The sequence below is a fragment of the Narcine bancroftii genome, chromosome 2, assembly GCF_036971445.1.
Source record: "Narcine bancroftii isolate sNarBan1 chromosome 2, sNarBan1.hap1, whole genome shotgun sequence".
Classification (NCBI taxonomy): domain Eukaryota; kingdom Metazoa; phylum Chordata; class Chondrichthyes; order Torpediniformes; family Narcinidae; genus Narcine; species Narcine bancroftii.
Genome location: NC_091470.1, coordinates 371,587,075 through 371,607,912, shown reverse-complemented (window position 1 = coordinate 371,607,912; position 20,838 = coordinate 371,587,075). Strand labels below are relative to the sequence as shown.

Sequence of the window (20,838 nt, the reverse complement as noted above, 5' to 3'; positions counted from 1 at the left end):
CTAGAATGGGAAGGGGTGATTGAATCCCATTAATTCCAGTACACTACAGCCCCTTGGCGCATGACATTGTGACGACCTATATAAACGTACTCAACAATCTAAACCTTCCCTACGTCACACCTATAACCCTCTACTTGTATCTGTGTGCCAGACTAAGAATCTTTTAAATGCCCCTATTGTATCAACCTCCACCACCAGCCCCGATATTCCTGGCAACCACTATTCTCTGTGTAAATAAATAAATAGATCTTTCTCCTGATGTTTCCCCGAACTTTCCTCCACTCACTCTTTGCAGATGTCCTTTGGTCACCTTGGAAAAAAGTGCTAGCCGTCCATTCTCTCTATACCTCTCATAATCTTGGAGACCTCTATTAAGCCTCCTCCCATTCTTCGCTCCAAAAAGAAAACCTTGCCTCATAAGACACATTCTCCAATCCAGGCAACATGCTGGTAAATCTGCTCTGCACCCCCTCCACAGCTTCCACATCCTTTCATAAGCTGACCAGAACTAAACATAATATTTCAAGTGTGGTCTAATGATGTTCATAGAGCTGCAGTATTATGTCACAGCTCTTGAATTCAATCCCTAACTAATGAAGGCCAGCATTCCAAAGCCTTCTCAGCTATTCTTTCAACCTGCACGGTAACCTTGAAAGATCAAAAGTAAAGCATGAAAGTTTGCAGCCGTCGTGGTTGAAATAAAAGCACAAAGCTGGGCAAACTCAGCTGGTCAAACCGTGTCCTTTATTGAGCAAATGATGAAGGGCTCAGGCCCACAACATTGGTTCTGTATCTTTATATTTGCTATATAAAGGACACTGCTTGACCTGCTGAACTTCTCCACCATCATGTTTTAACCTTGAGAGATCTCGGGATTTGGACCCCAAGGACCCTCTGTTCCATCGTTATTAAGAATCCTAAAATGCATAATTTCTTGAGCTCCACCTGCATCCTGCCTATGTCCTGTTGTAACCTAAATCAACCTTCCTCATCTATAACCTTCACCTTGCCTCTTCTTTCCTGCTAATCTTTTGAGCCAAAGGGCCAGACTCTATTGGAGACCTGCACTGAAGGCCTATTCCCTTTCCTGGCGGTCACCCAGCTACCTCCCTCCTAGGAGTGACTGCCTCTCTGACAGCCCCCCCAGCCTCCTGAATGATCCAGCTCTTCCAGTTCCTTAACACAGTACCTGCAGAATCTGCTTCCACTGCCCATTCAGGCAGCAGGATATAATCACAACTGACAAAAATCTCCAGCATTCTTTAATAGAACATAGAGCAGTACAGGCCCTTCAGCCCATGATGTTGTGTTGACCTCTGTAAATCTAAATCTGTCAGCTCCGCCGATCTTGCACATGGGAATAGAGCAGTGGTTCTCAACCTTTTTCTTTCCTCTCACGTATCACTTTAAACCCTCTGCCATCGGTGCTCTGTGATTAGTAAGGGATTGCTTAAGGTGGAATGTGGGTGGGAAGGTTGAGAATCCCTGCTCTAGACCCAATTGTTATGAAATATTTTGCTTGAGAAAAATTGTCATTGGCCCATTTCCTTTAGAGTTCTGAAACCGTTCACATAACGAGTCAATGAGGGACGATTAAAACAATTTTCAAATTTTTTCCACCCACATACCACCTTAAGCAATCCCTTACTAATCACAGAGACCTACGGCATAGGGAATACTTAGTGTTATGTGAGTGGAATGAAAAAGGAATAGAGTCTTCACTTTGAACACATTTATTTGCTTTTTCTGTGAGTTATTTTGATCTCTGAAGATAGCCATCCTCACTTCTCCTTTCTCTTCAAATCCCCTTGTGGAATAGACCAGTGGTGTGACTGATTCCTTCCACAGGAGGAAGTTGTAGAGCTGAATTAAAGATTCACAGCCTCTTTTGAGTTGGGGCAGTTGAGAACTTGTTTTGAGCACGTTCAGGGATGTGGTAGCCTGTGGTTGTGTGGAGAACAGTTGCTGGCTGCAGTCGCATGTTATAGACCGTGGTGTCTGCAGACTACAACAAGGAATCCAGGAGCGGGCTGGGTGTCCGATTATGGGTACCTCTGACTCCTTTCCTGGCCTTGGCCTGCCTTCAGGTCCAGCGGGCATTGTGTCATTTGGAAAACCGAGAAACCAGATGCACTTTGTATCAGCTTTGCACCCGTGGCATGCAGCCACGTTCATTCGAATCCTGTCACCAGCCTTTGTGTCATGTGCAAGTTTCTTTTTCTTTTCCATCTGTGACATCTGGGAAAACTTAAGGCTCATCCTCCTTCATGGCCAAGGTTGTCAGTGGGTGGTGTCTGGGAGCTCCCTGTATCTTGCTGTTCCTTGTGGGAGGTCCACAGGAATCATGTGGACACAGAGTGGTGCAGCTCTGATCAAACTTCCGTCTATTTAAAGTGTTTAGGTCAAGAGCATTAAACTGCAGATACCGGAAATCAAAAATAAAAAAGTGCAGGGAATCCTCATCTGGTCCAGACACCATCTGTGGGAAGGAAATTTTTAAATTTAACGTTAGACATGCATGCAGCCCAGCTGTTTTGGCCCTATTAACCTACACCCCTGATACATTTTGAATGGTGGGAGGAAACCCGAGTTCCAGGGAAAAATCCACATAGATCGGGAGAACATTCAAACTCCTGACAGTGCGAGATTCGAACCCTGGACCCAATCGCTGGCCTGTAAAGGTGTTACACTAACCGGTTACCAACTGCGCTGTGCCAAAAAAGCGTCGTCATTTCAGGTTGACGATCCTTCATCAGAACTTGTTTGTCAGTTCCGAGGAAGGGTCTTTGACCTTCAGTGTTGCCTCTATTTAGACACGCCCTGACCTACTGAGTGTTTCCAACATGTTATTTTATTAGGATTGTATTTTACCCTGCCCTCTGTGTACCCTAGCCAATACACTGATAGGAAAGGTCATTGTATTGGAGGAATTATTTGCAAAGTGCAGGTTAATTTGAACTCATGCCTTTGTTTCCTTTATATTTTGTTGCTTCCTCAGGATCAAGCCATAGACTCGAGAACCCGTCTGCTACTGTACAAGATGGTCAACTCTGGAGTCCTGGATAACATTAATGGCTGCATCAGCGCAGGCAAAGAGTCTGTGGTCTTTCACGCCAGTGGAGGGAGGTATGTATCTTCTCCAAACCAAACCACCAACACTCTGGCTGTCTGAACAAGCTGGATGTCCTCTGCGGACATCTGACCATGAACATGGAGCACTACAGCACAGGCCCACGATGTTCTGCCTACCTGTGCACACCTACTCCAGTATAATCTAACCCTTCCTTACCACACACCCATAACCTTCCAATGTGCCTATCCAAAGATCCTTTAACTGTCCCTATTGCTCCAGCCTCCACTACTACCCCCGACAATGCATGCCAGACATCCACCACTCTCTGTGTTTAAAACAAAATTTAAGAAAACCTATCTTTGGTGTCACCCCTAAATGTTCCTCCACTTAAACAGATGCCCACTGGTATTGGCTGTTACCATCCTAGGAAAGGAGCTGGGCTGTGGGCTTCCTACCCTATCTATAGCTCTCATAATCAGACACACCTCTATTAAAAATAATCGTTGGGGGTTTGTGTCTCGGTTTTCTGGAAGTGGTATTATAAACAAACATGTACTCTACTTGACTACTGTAAAGGTTTACCGATGGACCTAGTCCAGAGTATATATGATAAAAGGTTTTAAAAAAAATCTGAAGGGTTAAGTCTCCTCCATTTCTCCAAAAAGAAAAGCTTTACTTCACTTACCATTCCCCATGAGACGTGTTCTCCAATCCAGGCAATGTCCAGGCTGATCTCCTTGGCATCATCTCAAGTGCAGGTTTTATGAAAAGTGGTTGAAAGGATGAATGGTTAAGCAAGGACATTCCGGAAACGACACTGCAGCCGGTGGGCTACACCCTCCACCGCGCTGACCAGACCCTGGTGTCAGGAAAAGCTAGGGGAGGTAGCATTTGTGTCATCATCAATTCATCGTGGTTCACAAACATGTCCCAGTCCTGCTCCCTCGATCTGGAACATATTGCAACCAAGTGCTGCCCATTCTATCTGCCGAGGGAGTTCACCGCCATCATCCTGGTCACATTTTACATTCAACCCTCAGGCTAGCACTGGAGGGACTGAACTCTGTGATTAACAGCCTTGAGACAACACATCCTGATGCCTTCCCCATCATTATAGGGGACTTCAATCAGGTCAACCTGTAGATGTCTCTGACAAACCATCACCGACACGTCATGTGCAAGACCAGGGCAGCCAACACACTCAACCACTGCTACACTTCCATGAAGGATGCCTACCGAGCCATACTACGACTGCACTTTAGCAAGTCTGATCACCTGGCTGTACTTCTACACCCTGCGTACAGCAGAGACTGAGGACCACAGGACCAGTGGTGAAGACGGCGAAAGTATGGACAAGGGAGGCAGAGGGGAGTCTGCAGGACTGCTTTGAATCGTTAGACTGGACCGGATTCAAAAACAGACTTGAATGAATATGCAACAGGTGTCACTGACTTCATCAAGACCTGCATGGACGAGTGTGTGCCCACGCACAAATACTGGGTGTTCCCCATCCAGAAGCCTTGGATGAATCACTGGGCTTAGCCCACTGCTCTACTCACTATACTCCCATGACTGTGGAGCCAGGCATAATTCCAATATTATCTACAAATTTGCCAATGACCCCACAGTTGGGAGAATCACAAATGGCTATAAAAAAGGTACAGGAGTGCGATAGATCAGCTCCTTGAGAGGTGTCACGCTAAAACCTTGTGCTAACTGTTCGGAAAACCAAGGAGATGATTCTAGACTTCAGGAAGAAATTCATCAAGAATACAATCCTGTCCTCATCGAGGCCTCAGTTGTGGCAAGGGTCAAGAACTTCAAATTCCTGGGTGTCAATGAGGATTTGTCCTGGATCCTCCATGTTGATGCAGTCAAGAAGGCTCTCCAGTGGCTATACTTTGTGAAATGTTTGAGATTCAGTATGTCACAGAAGATTTCCCACTCAGGGAAAAGGTGCAGGAGCCTAAAGATGAACACTCAGCGGCACAAGGACAGCTTCTTCCCTGCTGCCATCAGATTCTCGAATGATCAGTGAAGCAAATTCACTGCCTTACTTAGACTTTTCATGCACTATTTCTATTTAGTGGTTTAATATCAATGTTTTCACTAATTATGCTACAAAATAATAAATTTTGTGACTTGTTCATGACAATAAATTCTGATTCTGAATGCTGGGAAAGGAGAATGAAGAATTGATCCCAAGAATCTAATGAAGGATCGAAGAAAGGAATTTTGTATGGAGAGTGGCAAGAATGTGGAGATTGTTCTCACAGGGAATGATGGAGGTGACGGGGAAGGATGCAGTTAAAAGGAAGCTGGATATATGTACGGGCCAAAGAGTGTTGGTGGTCTGATGGAGTGAGACGTGACATGGGAACTGCTTGTGTGAAAGGATGGTGATTTCAGGTAGAGTCGAGACTTTCAAAGGGCAATTACTGGAAGGAGTAATGAGAGTGGGAGCTGGAGTGTGGCCTCAGGCTCATGGGGAGAATGGTTGGGCTGAATGGCCTTTATTCGTGTGATGCATCTGAAATAGAAGCCAGGCATTTTCCCTCTCTCACAAGCTCAAGGGTATTGTCTCACGCACCAAGACGCAGTGAGAAATTTTGTTTTGGGACCAGTCTAGCTAGATATCCCATTCATAGTACCCCCTCCATAAATCTTCGTCCGCGAAGCCAAGCCAAAGAGAAAAGAGAGAGTACAACAAGCCAGATACAGGCACCATCTGTAAGGTGTCTGTGTGGGTTTCGTTTGGCTCTCACTCTGCAAAAATGTACAAGGTATGTAGATTAATTGGTATATTGGCACAGGCTCGTGGGCTGGAAAGGCCTGTTACTCTTGTTACGAGCCCAAAGGACCCTAAAACCCAGCAGCAATAGATATTCACCAAGACAAGTGGTTACTTAAACAAAAGTTGCTTTTAATTATCTTTAAACATGAAAACAGGATCCAACTTTATCTTATCATTATTAACTTAACAAACCTAACCACCCCCTTCTCATTCTAAGCGCACATCTATGTAATGTGTGTGTAAGTTCAGAAAAGTTCTTTGATTCACAGTCCAATCTCACTTCTCATTCCTCCATGTTTACTGGTTCCAGGTAATTCTTATACAGTGCACAGAATTTAACATTGATGAAGTTCACCAGGCTTTGTTGCTTGAAAGGTAAATGGCTACTGCTCAGGAAGGTTCTTGTCGGTTTTCAGAGAGAGATTTGTTGTTCCTGGACACCCACAACTGATTCCTTGTAACCAGCCACTTCAGTGTCTTGCCAAAGAAACTTGCCCCATCAGGGTTCTCCAGATGATAACCTCTTTCTTTCAGGTCACCACAGAGTTCCTTTTTGTTTCCCTTATTTCAAATGAAACATTAGGCAGCCAGTCCTCTCCTCTTGCATGAACCACAAGGGCTTTGACCAGGCTGAACCAAGCACTCACAACCCATCTTCTAAAAGGGGTTTTCCACAAGCTTGCCAGCTTGTCCTGTTCCAGTCCCAGCTACTGCTACTGACTGTAAAGCTGCTGAACTGCAGAACTGATCTCTCTCTCTCTCTCTCGCTCTCTCTCGCTCTCTCTCGCTCTCTCTCGCCCTCTCTCACGCTCTCTCACTCTCTCGCTCTCTCTCGCTCTCTCACGCTCTCTCACGCTCTCTCTCGCTCTCTCTCGCTCTCTCTCGCTCTCTCTCGCTCTCTCTCGCTCTCCCTCGCTCTCTTTCTCGCTCTCTTTCTCGCTCTCTTTCTCGCTCTCTTTCTCGCTCTCTTTCTCGCTCTCTTTCTCGCGCTCTTTCTCGCGCTCTTTCTCGCGCTCTTTCTCGCTCTCTCTCTCGCTCTCTCTCTCGCTCTCTCTCTCGCTCTCTCTCTCGCTCTCTCTCTCGCTCTCTCTCTCGCTCTCTCTCGCGCTCTCTCGCGCTCTCTCAAAGAAAAAAGCTGTTCAACTCTCTCTGCTTGCAAAAACTATATGACCCTCTTAGAACAGTAATCTGCATTCCATGCAGCCTGTGGCTCTGAACTCCTCCTCCAATCTCTTTCATCTGTTGCTTTTCAAAACAACAATCCATTAGTGAAGTCTCTTGGGCACTTCCCAAAGTTTTTTCAAAGGCCCCCAGGAGGTGCCCTGTCTGGCTTGAGCAGAGCTGCAGTTTTTTTTAAATGAGATCTGTTTTGATGTGTTTGTATGTGACCTACACTAAAATATCTGCCCCAATTTATCTCCCAAAAACATATCTATATGCAATAAAAACACAACAAAATGTATCACACTCTGCTGTGTCTCTTCAAAATAAAAGGACAGAATTGCAAAGATGCAGAGAGAGATCTGTTGGGACGAAGAAAAAATGACAATGTTGCTGGTGTGAGGATCATTCAGGAGTCTGATTATGGCAAGAAAGAAACTCCTTGAATCTGGTCACATGTGATTTCATACTCATGAATTTTCTTCCTGAAAATTGGAAGAGGGGTGAAGAGAGTATGGCTGGGGGGTTGGGTCTTTTAAGATGTTGGTTGCTTTTCCAAGGTAGTGGGATGGAGGGGGGGGTGGGTGCGTGGGTGGGTGGGGGGGGTGGGGCGGCTGTGTGTGATGGTATGAGCCATGTTCACAATCCCTATGTATTAACATTTCCACAACATCGTTTCTCAGTAGTTCAAGCAGCACGGTATTCATTACCACTCTGTGTTCTTTTAATTTTATTTGAAGCCGAAGTCACCATATTCCAAATGTTTGTTTCTTTCTCCCCATTAGCTTGGCTGACAAAATTGTGCCTGCGGAATGTGCAGTCAAAGTTTTTAAAACAACCCTGAATGAGTTCAAAAACCGGGACAAGTACATCAAAGATGATTACCGATTCAGAGACCGCTTCAGCAAGTTGAATCCTCGCAAAATCATCCGCATGTGGGCAGAGAAGGAGATGCACAACCTGACCAGGTGAGGGGAGAACCTCCTCTTGTCCCTACTTTCCATGTCACTCTGGGTCTGTGAATCTCTTTGTGTCGCAGACTGCATTGCAACTACATTGGCAGGAAGAGAAACGCAGTTCATGGAGTATTAACAACAGCTCCCACCAATACGATTCAGAAATTACTGGTAAGATCTCAGCAAATTGGTTCACTTCCTTATGATGTCATAAGAGGCCATTTGACTCATTGAGTACATGCTGGCTGATGGGAGAAATCACATTCCCCCTCTTTCTCTCACCTGCCCTCCAACTGTTCTCTCCCTGGTCTGTACCAGGCTTGTTTACGTTTCTTTACATTTCTCTCCTTTGTATACGCATCTCTTCTCGAGTACAGTCCTTTGCACTACTATAAGTAGAAATTCTTCCTAGTCCGCAGGGAAAAAGAATTTCTGGGTTGTGTGTGATGTCATATATGTGTGTGTATATGCTCTGACAATAGTAAAGTCGGGTTTATTTGTCATCTGATCGTTCAAGTACATCTGATGAAATAGCGTTCTCCAGTCCTCAGTGCAAAACACGCAGACACACAACCAGACAAACAATACACATGCAGCACAAATAGTCACCTATGCAAGTAAATAAATATTGTTTCACGAATAGTAGAGTCTTGGCGGCTCAGTGTGAGCAGTTCCTTTGGTCGTTCAGCATTCTCACTGCCCGTGGGAAGAAGCTGCTCCTCAGCTTGGTGGGGCTGGCTCTGATCCACCTGTAAAAGCACGATTATGGAGAAACTCAGCAGGTCCTTCAGCATACTTTATATAGCAAAGATGAAGATACATAACCAATGTTTCAGGCTTGAGCACAATGTAGACAGGTGCCCGAGGCAGACTCTTAAGGCACATAAATATAAAAAATAGAGGGTTCTGGATAAGGAAGATTTAGATTGTTAAGTAGGTTTGCATTGGTTGGAACAGGGAGGGCTGAAGGGCCGGGATTGTGCTGTAATGTTTTATCCCAAACCACCTGAGTCTAGTGGAGAACATCTACCGTAAATATAAATACAAGTTGTATAATTTGATGTCTGGTTGTTCTGCAGAATGCATCAAGTTGGAATTCCCTGTCCGGAGGTGGTTCTCCTCAAAAAGCATATCCTGGTGATGTCCTTCATAGGCCAGGATCACGTGGCAGCTCCCAAATTAAAGGACGTGCAACTTAGCAACGAAGACATGCAGCGGGCCTACCACCAGGTCGTGCATGTAAGTGGTTTTTACCTTCTATCAGCTACATTTACAAAGATCTGAAGATACCCCAGTGTTTTCAGTATTGCCTGTGCTGCTTCAAACGTAATCCAAAAGGATTAGAATTTGTTATGAACATGTGTCATGAAATTTGTTGTTTTGCGGCAGAATTACAGGTAAAAATTTGCTATAAATGACATGAAAAAAATCTGATGGCAGAGGGGAAGAAGCTGTTTTTCTGTTGCTGGGTGTTCTTCCCCAGGCTTCCTGATGGTAGCAGTGAGAAGAGGGCATGGCCTGGGTGGTGAGGGTCTTTGAGGATAGAGGCTGCTTTAAAGATTAAAAATGTGTCATCAGCCTGGAGTATTTCTTTGTGCCCCTCAGTCGGGATAGGCCTGCCAGTTCCTGGGGAAGAGTGGTCGCGGCGCTGTTTGATGCTCAGCCTTGTTTTACAGATGATGCAACAGCTCTACACTGAGTGCAACCTGGTTCATGCTGACCTGAGCGCCTACAACATGTTGTGGCACATGGGGAAGGTAAGATCGTGTGTCATAGCATGGGAATAGGCCCTTCGGCCCACCAAGTCTGTGCTGACCAGCAACCACCTATACGTGGGACAGGAAAGTTGTGAGGTTTTACTGGAAGTCGAGTGGTGATTTTAGAAAGGAAAACTTCAACCAAATTAGACCTCATTCTTGGAAAACAAAACTAGACGTGTTTTAAATTTTCCATGGTTCCACAGATGTTTTAAGTTGGAGACTTTTCAGTATAGAAGGTATTGACTAGAACCGCTGATGAGCGGGTGCAGAGGGAGGGTGGAAACGTCTGTAGAAGAATCAAAATCCGGTAAAACTCATGACAAATGAAAGGGCTGGTAATGGGACAAGTAAGTAAATGCAGTCCATATGACGTGGGAGTGGCAGGGTTGAGTGTGGAAGACTGTATTGGGTCTGGTCAGAAGATGAGGTGCTTTTCCTGGAGCTGTGCTGAGTGTCATTTGGTCACTCATACTCCAAGGACAGGGAGTAAAGGATTAAGGGTGAGCGGAAAATCAGGATCACCTCTGGACTCGAGGGAAATTTGGGGTGTTTTTTTTACGGAGAGAGTTGTGGGGGCCTGGAATGCCTTGCCAAGGGTGGTGTTGGAGGCTGAAACATTAGGGGCATTTAAGATACTGTTAGACAAACAAATGGATGGAAGGAAATTAGAAGGTTACGAGGTAGAGAGGGTTTAGTACTTTTTTTTTCAGGATTGTATGGGTCGGCACAACATCAAGGGCCGAAGGGCCTGTACTGTGCTGTAGCGTTCTATGTGCTATGAAATGTTCTGCAAGACAAGCATCCATCCTATCCTCTGACTTCCCAGTGTAAGGGAGAGCAAATTTTGAGCAGTGAGTATTACTGAGATCCATTGACAATTAGTGAGTATGGTGAGTCGGTTCCAGGGCTGGTCTCCAGAAAAGCAAGTGCGAATTCCTCTGTGGCAGGTGGGAAACTTAAATTCAAATTAAATAAATTTAATTCACATGTGCGTGGGTTTCCTCCGGGTGCTCCAGTTACCTTCCACCCTCAAAACGTACTGGGTTGTTGGTTAATTTGGGTGTAATTGGTTTAAATGGCCAGAGTTGGCTTCTACCATGCTATAAATAAAATTTACAAACTAAGTCAAAAAATTTAATTAAATAAGTCAAGGCTGATAAATGTTAATGTTAACTACAAAACTACCAGATTATAGTAAAATTCAATCATGTTGCTAATCTGCTTCAGGCAACGCACTCTGTCCCTAGCTGGTCTGGCCCGACAGTGTAATGAATTGGTGAGACCAGAAAACCATTAACTTCACTGCTGGAGGAACTCAGTGGGTCAGGCAGCATCTGTGGAGGAAAAGGGATGGGCATTGTTTCACGCACCTTGATGAAGGGCTCGAGGCCAAAACATTGGTTATCTTTTCTATATAAAAATACAGGTAAACAATCCTTTATCCGTACATCTAAAATCCGGAAAGCTCCAAAATCCAGCAAGTGGGGCGGGAGACCGGCAGCGCGAGTTGGGCGAGCGAGAGACCGGCAGCGCGAGTTGGGCGGGCGAGAGACCGGCAGCGCGAGTTGGGCGGGCGAGAGACCGGCAGCGCGAGTTGGGCGGGCGAGAGACCGGCAACTCGAGTGGGGGGGGGGGGTGGGGGTGGGAGTGGATATGGCAGCACAATTCGGGTGGGTTTAAATCTGGCTTTCCAAAATTCGGAATACACTGTCCCCCAAGGGTTCCGGATAAAGGATTGTGTACCTGTACACTACTTGACTTGCTGAGTTTCCCCAGCATTGTGTTTTTTACTTCAACTATGGTGTCTGCAGACCTTTCTTTTCTGTTTCATGTTCGACTCCTTGGTGCGGGTCTCGGTGTGGAATGTTGACCATCCACCCACACCTATGGATGCTGAGTTTGAACAGTGCTTTGCTCCAGGTGGGGTGTGTGCTTCCACTAACTAAGGGTGCTTGATGTCAGGTCATGCCCTATTCTAGTCAGCTGTATTCTGTTTTGTTCACAGATCTGGTTCATTGATGTCAGTCAGTCTGTGGAACCAACTCATCCTCATGGGCTTCAGTTTCTCTTCAGGGACTGCAAGAACGTTTCTCAGGTAACTCAATAAATCACACTTGTTGCTACTTACCCTTGATAAACAGGTAAATTGGTTCGATAGCAATAAATGATTGCTGCTGGACATCAAAGTTACTAGTCCAAACAGAACAGATTCCCCGTGTGATGTCAGTTCACAGAGGCCTGTCATAGCATCCTTCTCCTCTGTGTTCAGCTGAGCTGTTCACTGCCTCTGCACCTTTTGGTTAGGGGAAGGAGTCAGTTCTTCATTTTCTCCAGGTACGGGATGAAGTTTCTTTACAATTCTCACTTGGATTTATCTTCAATATAATTTGTGGCTCTGCATTGTCATAGTTTTACAGGAGGGAAACAGGTCCTTTGGCCCAACTCCTGGGCCTGCCTGAGATAGTCCTGTTTAGACCACGTCCCTCTGAACCTTTCCTGTCTGTCTATAACTGCACTTGCCTCGAAAAATAGATGGTGATCTTCTCTCTGACCCTTCGTCCAGAAAGTCCCCTCTCATCCTCCGATGCTCCCGGGAAACAAGTCCCACCCTATCCAGTTTCTCCCAATAGCTCTCCCTCCAGTTTTGGTAACATCCTCGTGAATGGGAAACGGGGCTCCGGTGAGGTTGCCAGGAGGGCAAAGAATGGGATCCCAGTGAGTTTGCTGGGGAAACAGGTTCTAGTGAGTTTGCCGGGTCGTGTAGGAAATGGGGCCCTGGTGAGTTTGCCGGGGAGAGTGGGAAATGGAATCCCAGTGAGTCAGATGCCAAACCTTTGGGATTTCTGAATAATCTGATTGTCAGAATTTCACTGCAGTTTGGAACATGAAGGCACTCACTCTGGGGTCCAAAGCCAATAATTAACCCTCAAGTAATCTGTGAATCTGCCCTGCACATGGGATCTTGCTGTGTTGGCTGACAGCCCTGTGTCAGTGAGTACATTGGAAAGCTGATGGGGACCATGGAGTCTTGGGTGGTTCTACTCCTGATCATGTGCCTCTGAGGTCCCTGACCCTGCCTTGTGGTCCTTTACGTTGCAGTTCTTCCAGAAGATGGGAGTTGCAGATGCTGTTGGAGAGCGGGAGCTTTTCAATGCTGTCTCTAATTTGGCCATTACAGAAGAGAATGAGGTGGACTTCCTGGTTGAGGTACAACTGTTTATTGTGAAATGCACGAGTTCAAACAGCTCCTTGAATTCTGCAGAGAATCGCTGTGTTAATGGCTCGCGTTGTAAACGTTTTCATTGGATAAACTACATTTCCCAATAATTCCCTGCAGTGAGGAGGGGTATATACACCATAAGATGTAGGAGCAGAAGTAGGCCATTCAGACCGTCGAGTCTACTTCACCACTCCATCATGAGCTGATCCATCCTCCCACTCAGCCCCACTCACCTGCCTTCTCCCCATAACATTTGATACCCTATTCAGATACCTGTCAATCTCTGCCTTAAATACACCCAACAAGCTGGCCTCCACGCTCCCCATGGTAGCAAATTCCAGAGGTTCACCGCTCTCTGGCGGAAGTGTGGGAAGGAACTCCAAGCTTGTTTCCTGTTTACTTAAAGACCATTTATCACCTGATATTTATAGATCCAAAAGTATTGCGAGGTGGTTAAACCTCCCTAAATATTCTCCTTTTAAAAAAAATTATCAGTAAAAAAACGGGCATTTGGTTATGAAACACATTGTTGCATTTTAAATTAACCCTGGTAGAAAATCTCTGTCAATCACTGCCAACAGTTTAATCTTATACACTGGAGATGTGAAGCTGACCTCAGCTACAAAATAGTGAAGATCATTTATAAAGGAACAGGAAGCTATTTGGTTGAAAGGTCAGAGCAACGGGACACCTTGACCTTAACGGTTGTTTTAGGGAAGTGGATTGGCAAGGTCAGTGGGGGAAGAGGAAACCATCCAAATTACAGTGAGCATTCATTCTGTTGTGCTCTTAATACCTGAGGTACATTCCCGTGACAGATCATCCACACCCAGCACAAGGTGCTGGCTTCAAGACCCAACCAGAGACTTGTACACGAGACCCAGGCCAAAAGAGCTCTGAGGGAGGATTTTGAAGGATGTTGCTGGTATCGTAACATATTTTAACTCTCACCCTATACTGATCAGTGGACCAGTGTTGTGCAGCATACAGGACGGATGCGGCCTCTTCAGCCCAACGCACGAACCAAGTTGTCCTCCTGGCCTAGTACCACTTGCCTCTAAACTTCCTCTAAGCATTTGACTCTAAACGTATCCTATCCAAGTCTCTTCTGCACATCATGTTGTCCCTACCAGCTTGTCAGCTTGTTCCACACACCATCCACCCACCACTACCTCCACTACTCAGGACTCTTTTAAACCTTGACCCTCCCACTTTAACCCTATGGCCCTGGGTTTTAGACTCCCTGTCCTGGGGAAAAGACTGTGAAGTTTCACTTTATCCATGCCCCTCATGATTTTAAACCAACATCTACAAGGTTTTCCCCCCTCAGCTTCTCCAGGGAGAAAGGTTTGAGGCTCTTGCTTTGTAACTCAAGCCTTCCAGTCCCTTAAACATTCCTGTGAATATTCACTACAGCCTTTTCAATTTAATAATACCTTTCCGACAGCTGGGTGACCAGAAGTGCACACGATCCTCCAAATGTGGCCTCCCCAGCATCCTGTACAGTTGTAACATGATGTCCCAACTCTTGTACTCAGTGCCCTGACTGATGAAGGCAAGTGTACCAAATGCCTCCTTCACCACCCTGTCTCCCTGCGTCCCCAATTTCAGGGATCTTTGCCCTAGTACCCTTGGGTCTCTCTGTCATGGGATACTCGCCATGGCCCTGCAAATGCTCAAGTCAAACAGAAATATTTAATCTTTTATCTTGAAGAAGGTCCATTTACTGCCATGATCCACAGTCTGACTGTACAAAGCACACATTTTCCATATCGAAGCACCCAATTGTTTTATAACCAACCCAAGGCAAGAAGCATGATCGTTTGCGTCTGACATGACCTACCGCACTGCCCCGGCCTCTCTCTGCTCCTGGGGGGGTCAGAGATTGATAGGACCTTGATGAGCCAGGGCATCAAATTTAGTGACCCAGCACAGGACCCTGGTCACAGGTTTCCTCTCTGAGTTGCAGCCCTCCACTTCCACTCTCTGTCTCCTACCAAGCTAGTTCTGCATCCAATTGGCTGGATGGCTTCCCAGCCCAGCCTATCACACGAGATCTTTTCAGAGGCTTTGTTGAAGTCCATGTCGACAACATCTATTGCCCTGCCCTCCTCATTCTTTTTGGTCATAGCAAAGAGTGCTGGAGAAACTCAGCTGGTCAAACAAGATACTTTATGTAGCAAAGATAAAGATACAGAACCAATGTTTGGGGCCTGAGCCCTTCATCAACGTGTGAGCAAACTGCAGGCAGCTTAAAATGAATAAAATGATGGGAGGGGGAGGAGGAGGAGAGGGGCACGGTACCACAGGTAGGAAGTAATAGGTGGATAAGGGAGGGGGGGGAATGGCTCTGTGAATGGAGAGGGAAGGGGGTGGAGAACTGGAGCAAAGAAGACAGGGATGGGGAAGTGGTCTAGCAAAAACTGGAGAAGTCAGTGTTCCTACCATTTGGAGCCCACCCAGATGGGATATTAGGTGTTGCTCCTAGAGTTGATGGCTCAACCCTGAAACATTGATTATGCACCTTTATCTTTGCTGTATTAAGTACACATTTTGACCTGCTGAGTTCTCCAGCATTGCGTTTTTACTTCAATCTTTGCGTCTGGAGACCTTTGTGTTTTCACTCTGATTAACTGTTTGATGTGACTAGGCAAATGGGCTTCAACTAGACTTGGGCACTAATCAAGCATCCGTTTAAGACAACTGCACTAATTTTAGCTCATTATCTTTGCTGCCTTGTGATTTCTACATAGATCGAAGCTTTGCAAAAGATAAATGAAGATCATGTTCAGAAGTGTGGAAAACAATCCAAGTTAAAGACTGATGAAGATCCAGAGAATTATTAAAGGAAAGATTTTTTAAATATTTGGCATTGGTGGCTGTTTGCAAAAGGTCAGGAAACCTGGCCATCTGGCATTCAGATAACCTAAAAATGCAATTTGATCTGGATTAACATTAAAAAGGAGAATCTGTGATTTGTGTGGTCAATATTTGTTATGACAGAAATGAGACTGGCATGGTGATGGTGGGAACCGCTGTTCCTTCCTCAAGCACAGTCTGCCATTTTGTTTCCTGTGCACCTATTGGATGCTTTGAAGTTTTTTTAAAAAAAAAAGCAAGTGCTGTGTTTGTGTTTCTGGATTTTAATGTAACTGTAGGTGTAGGGACATTCTGGCGTAGTATTGAAATGGTGTCAGGGCAAGGCCTGTGGTAGCTCTCCGTTACCATTTGATGTGCAGGGACTAGCATGAACTAGTTGGGCTGAAGGGCCTCTTTCTATACTGTAGAACTCTGACATGTTCCTTTCAGCTGCAGTTCCAATACAACTTCTGTACAGTGGCACAAAGCTACCACAGCGTCTGCGACCGGGTTCAAATCGGCACTGTCTGTAAGGAGTTTGCATCTTCTCCCCATGTCTGCATGGGTTTCCTCCTGGGGCTCCTGTTTCCTCTACTGTTCATAACTTACCGGGGGTGCAGATTAATTTAGGTGTAAATTGGACAGCATGGCCTTGTGGGCCAAAATGGCCAGTTATTGTGCTGTATGTCTAAATTTAAAATATACTGGTAAAAATTTCAAAAACGAGATATACTCATCCCTTTGTAAAGTTTGGTGGCAAAAAAAATCAAAAGCAAAAAAAGAAAACTTTATTTTATTTTTGAAATGTTTAGAAGCTACTTGTCAGAGTCCTGTTAATTCTAATGGATGACAAAACAATGAGCAGGATTGAAGTGTAACTCAGCGCAGGTTCATTCTCAAATCTAAAATCTATTAAAAATGAAACATGGTTGAGAATAAATGGAACTTTAGTCATTTTGTGTTTGCAAAGAAGTTAAAACATAATTACTAAGCTAACCACACCAGGCGGTACAGTTAACAATTGGCGCAACACTATTACAGCACCAGTGATGTCTGTAATGAGTTTGTACGTTCTTCCTCGTGTCTGCGTGGGTTTCCTCTGGGGGCTCCAGATTCTCCCGCCCTTCAAAATGTACAGGGGTTCTAGGTTAATTGGGTGTAATTGGGCGGCACGGGCTCATGGGCTGAAGAGCCTGTTACCGTGCTCTATGCATGTCTAAAATGTCTAAATGGATTGAGTCACCTTTCCACCCAAGGTAAGAGAGGGTGTTCGCGGCGACAGGGGGGATGATGGGATGACCTACTCCCACCTCAAACTACCCTCACCTCAAAGGTCCAGCCTCCGAAAATACTGCTGCTTTGAAATCACTGCAACTGCAGTGTAAACGCCCTGCCCGTGTGAATGGCCACTCCAGAGGTAAGAATGCTATTTTTTCTTTTTTAGGTATTTCTCCTGTGTAAAAATGGCCAATTGTCATTAGTTTCAATGGAAAATCACACCAGTTTTATGGCTGTTTAGTTTTCAACTTGATAATGATACAAGTTTGTTTCCAGCTGGATATAGGAGATATGCCATCTCTCAAAATGGTGTTCTCTGTGTGTGTCTTTGTGCATCCCTGAATCTTAAAGCACAAAATAACTTTACTAAAATGATATATTTTATAACTAAAGATTAATACTAACACAATTCTGTCACATCATCTCACTGGTTCTATACAAAGCCCTGAAACATACGGGCAGTAAGGATGCATTCATCAGGATGCTTTATCGACTACAGTTCGGCATTTCACACCATCATCCCCTCAAAACTGATCAGAAAACTCCCAAGACCTGCGACTCAACACCCCACTGTGTAATTGGATCATGGATTTGAAAGAACTTCTACAATCTCCCATTAGGACCAGAGCACCACAGGAATGTGTTCTTAGCCCTCTGCTCTACTCACTTTACACCTTCGACTGTGTGGCTTGGTTTGACAGTAATATCTACAAATTCTACAGTAATAGGTTGATTAAAGGAAGGGGATGAGTCAACATACAGGAGCGAGATTGAAAAAAGGAATTGGGCACCAACAATCTTACACTTTATGTCACCAAAATTAAGGAGATGATTGGAAGGAAAGCCAGAGGTTTACAATCCAGTGATCATTGGGGGATCAGAGGTGGAGAGGGTGAGTACATTTAGGTTCTTGGGAGTCACCATCTTGGAGGATCTTTTCTGGACCCAACACATTAATGGCATCGTGAAGAAAGCACAACAGTGCCTCTACTTCCTCAGGAGTTTGTGGAGGGTTTGGTATGACTCCAGAAACCCTGAAAATTTCTACAGAGGTGTGGTGGAAAGTGCGCTGACCGGCCGCATCACGGTTTGGTGTGGGGACACACAATACCCCAGAGCGTAAAGCCCTCCAAAAGGTAGTGGACACAGCCCAGGATATCACAGGCAAAACCTTCCTCACCATTGTGTACATTTACAGGGAACGCTACCATCAGAGAGCAGCAGCAATCATCAAGGATCCACACCACCCAGCACACGCTCTGTTAGAACCATAGAACATTACAGCACATAAACTAGGCACTTAGAGTCTTGTGCTGAATTTTTTGTTTAGTCTCAATGACCTGTACCCAGTCCATATCCCTCCATACCTCTCCCATCCATGTACCTGTCAAATTCTTAAATGTTAAAAGTGAGCCCACACACCACCTCAGCTGGTAGCTCATTCCACACTCCCACTGCTCTGTGTGAAGAAGTTCTCCCTAAACTTTACCACTTTCACTCTTAACACATGTCCTCTGGTTTGTATCTCATCCACCCTCAGTGGAAAAAGCTGACCTACATTTACTCTCCCCCTCTTAATTTTCAATCCCTCTATCAAATCTCCCTTCATTCTTCTATGCTCCAGGGAATAAAGTCCTGAACTGTTTAACCTTTCCTTGTAACTCAGTACCTGAAGTCTGCTCATTACCCTAGTAAATCTCCGCATCTTTCTATCTTATTAATATCTTGCCTGTAGTTAGGTGACCAAAACTGCACATAATATTCCAAATTTGACCTCACCAATGTCTTATACAACATAACATTCCAACTCCTGTACTCAGTACTTTGATTTCTTAAGGCCAATGTGCCAAAAGCTCTCTTTACACCCCTATCCACCTGTAGTGCCACTTTCTTGGAATTATGTATCTATTTCCAGATCCCTCTTCTACCCCATTCCTCAGGGCCCGACCATTTAATGTCCTTGGATTGTCCTTCCAAAATGCAACACCTCACACTTTTCTGCTTTAAATTCCATCTGCCATTTTTCAGCCCATTTTCCCAGCTGGTCCAGATCCCTCTGCAAGCTTTGAAAACCTTTCTTGCCCCTGCCATCATGAAAGAGGTGTTGGTGCTACAACACTTGCACCACCACGTTCAGGAATAGCTGCTACCCCTCCTCCATCAGACTCCTCAACGACAAACTCAATTAGGGGTTCATTTAGTGAGCAAATTTGAAGTCTTGGGAGTCTCTATCTCTGAGGATCTTTCCTGGACCCAACACACTAATGGCATCATGAGGAAAACATGTCAGCACCTCTACTTCCTCAAAAGTTTGCAGAGGTTTGGCATGACACCAGAAACCCTGACAAATTTATACAGAGGTGTGGTGGAAAGTGTGTTGACTGGCTGCATCACGGTCTGGTATGGGGACCCCAATACCCCTGAGTGTAAAGGTAGTGGACACAGCCCAGACATCACAGGCAAACCCCTCCCCACTGTCAACACATACAAGGAACTCTGCTGTTGGAGAGCACCGGATTCTTCAAAGACACACACCACCCTCTGTTCTCGCTGCTGCCATCAGGAAAGAGGTGTTGGTGCCACAAGAGTCGCACCACCAGGTTCAGGAACAGTTGCTACCCCTCCACCAGACTCCTCAACGACAAACTCAATCAGGGACTCATTTAAGGACTCTTACGCACTTTATTGATTTTCTTTGTTCTCTCGGTATTGCAGTTTATTTACATTTGTTATCTACGGTTTGTATGTGTATATTGTGTAGTTTTTTTTGCACTAAAGCGATAATTTGGCCTTTCCTGCAGGAAAAAGTATGTGATGTCATGTATGTTATCTGACAGTAAATCTGAATCTTTCCTAGCTATCCTTTTAAAAAAAATTTTGTGGCTCTGACTGAGCTCATGTAACAACAGCGCTGCTTCTGGTGCAGACCTGAGGAGGGTGGGGAGCGGAGATACAGTTTTCCTCTGTGGGGTCCAACTAGCCAGACTGACTGCAGACAGCTCTGTACAGGCTTTAAACAGCTTATTAAAGGAGTTGATGGTGTTCTATTCAAAATCCTTTAAGCTAAGGGGTCTGGGCCCAAGATGGCAACAACTGTGTTCGGCAGTGGCCATGTGGGGTTGCACACTCCAGGGGCACAGCGTACTGGGGCAGGGCCCCACCTTTGAGAAGGAGAAACAGAGGAGATGGGCCCCAAAGCAAAGGGCTCTGCAGCTGAAGAACACACACAGGTGGTGGGATGTTGGCGACTTTTGGGTGAGGAGCCCACACAGGCTGCAGGCCAACTTGATGTCAAAGGACTTGTGTTAGGCTGTAGGCTGCTGGAGACCGGCTCATGAGAACCAGGTATAGGAACTGGGATTCGAGAGGATGTTGAGGGCAAGAAGAGCTCCCGAAGGGCCTCGGGCCCTGAAGCCTTCCTCATTGTGTTGAAGGTTTAGATCTGGGCTCAAGTCACTGATGATTTGAACTGAACTGGAGTCCTGTGCAGTTGTGGAAGTACTGGAGGTGAATCCACGGGCCCTCTTTTGCTTCTCTTTCTCTGACTGTAAAGGGCACAGGGCAATGCTAATGGCAAAACTTTGTCTTATTGGCAGACTAAAGGCCTTTTCCTGTAATACTAACTTTCTGTTTTAGTACAGAACACTAAGTAGTATCTGATCTAGATGTCACGAGACCTGCTGAGTTCATCCAGCAGTGTTATGTTTGGACTCCAATGACGGTGTCTGCAGAGTTTC

General features: G+C 45.4%; 1 protein-coding gene across 1 annotated transcript in view; it reads left to right on the top strand.

Annotated features, from left to right (window-relative positions):
- The window catches only part of riok3 (RIO kinase 3 (yeast)), a 28,675-nt gene extending 12,736 nt beyond the window's left edge, over nucleotides 1-15,939 (top strand). The window contains exons 7-13 of the mRNA XM_069922614.1: nucleotides 2,999-3,126; nucleotides 7,814-7,996; nucleotides 9,064-9,223; nucleotides 9,661-9,741; nucleotides 11,750-11,839; nucleotides 12,844-12,951; nucleotides 15,718-15,939. Of these exons, the coding sequence (XP_069778715.1) occupies nucleotides 2,999-3,126; nucleotides 7,814-7,996; nucleotides 9,064-9,223; nucleotides 9,661-9,741; nucleotides 11,750-11,839; nucleotides 12,844-12,951; nucleotides 15,718-15,810 (843 nt within the window). The 3' untranslated portion in view covers nucleotides 15,811-15,939. The remainder of the gene's footprint in view (nucleotides 1-2,998; nucleotides 3,127-7,813; nucleotides 7,997-9,063; nucleotides 9,224-9,660; nucleotides 9,742-11,749; nucleotides 11,840-12,843; nucleotides 12,952-15,717) is intronic.
- The last annotated feature ends 4,899 nt before the right edge of the window (nucleotides 15,940-20,838 follow it).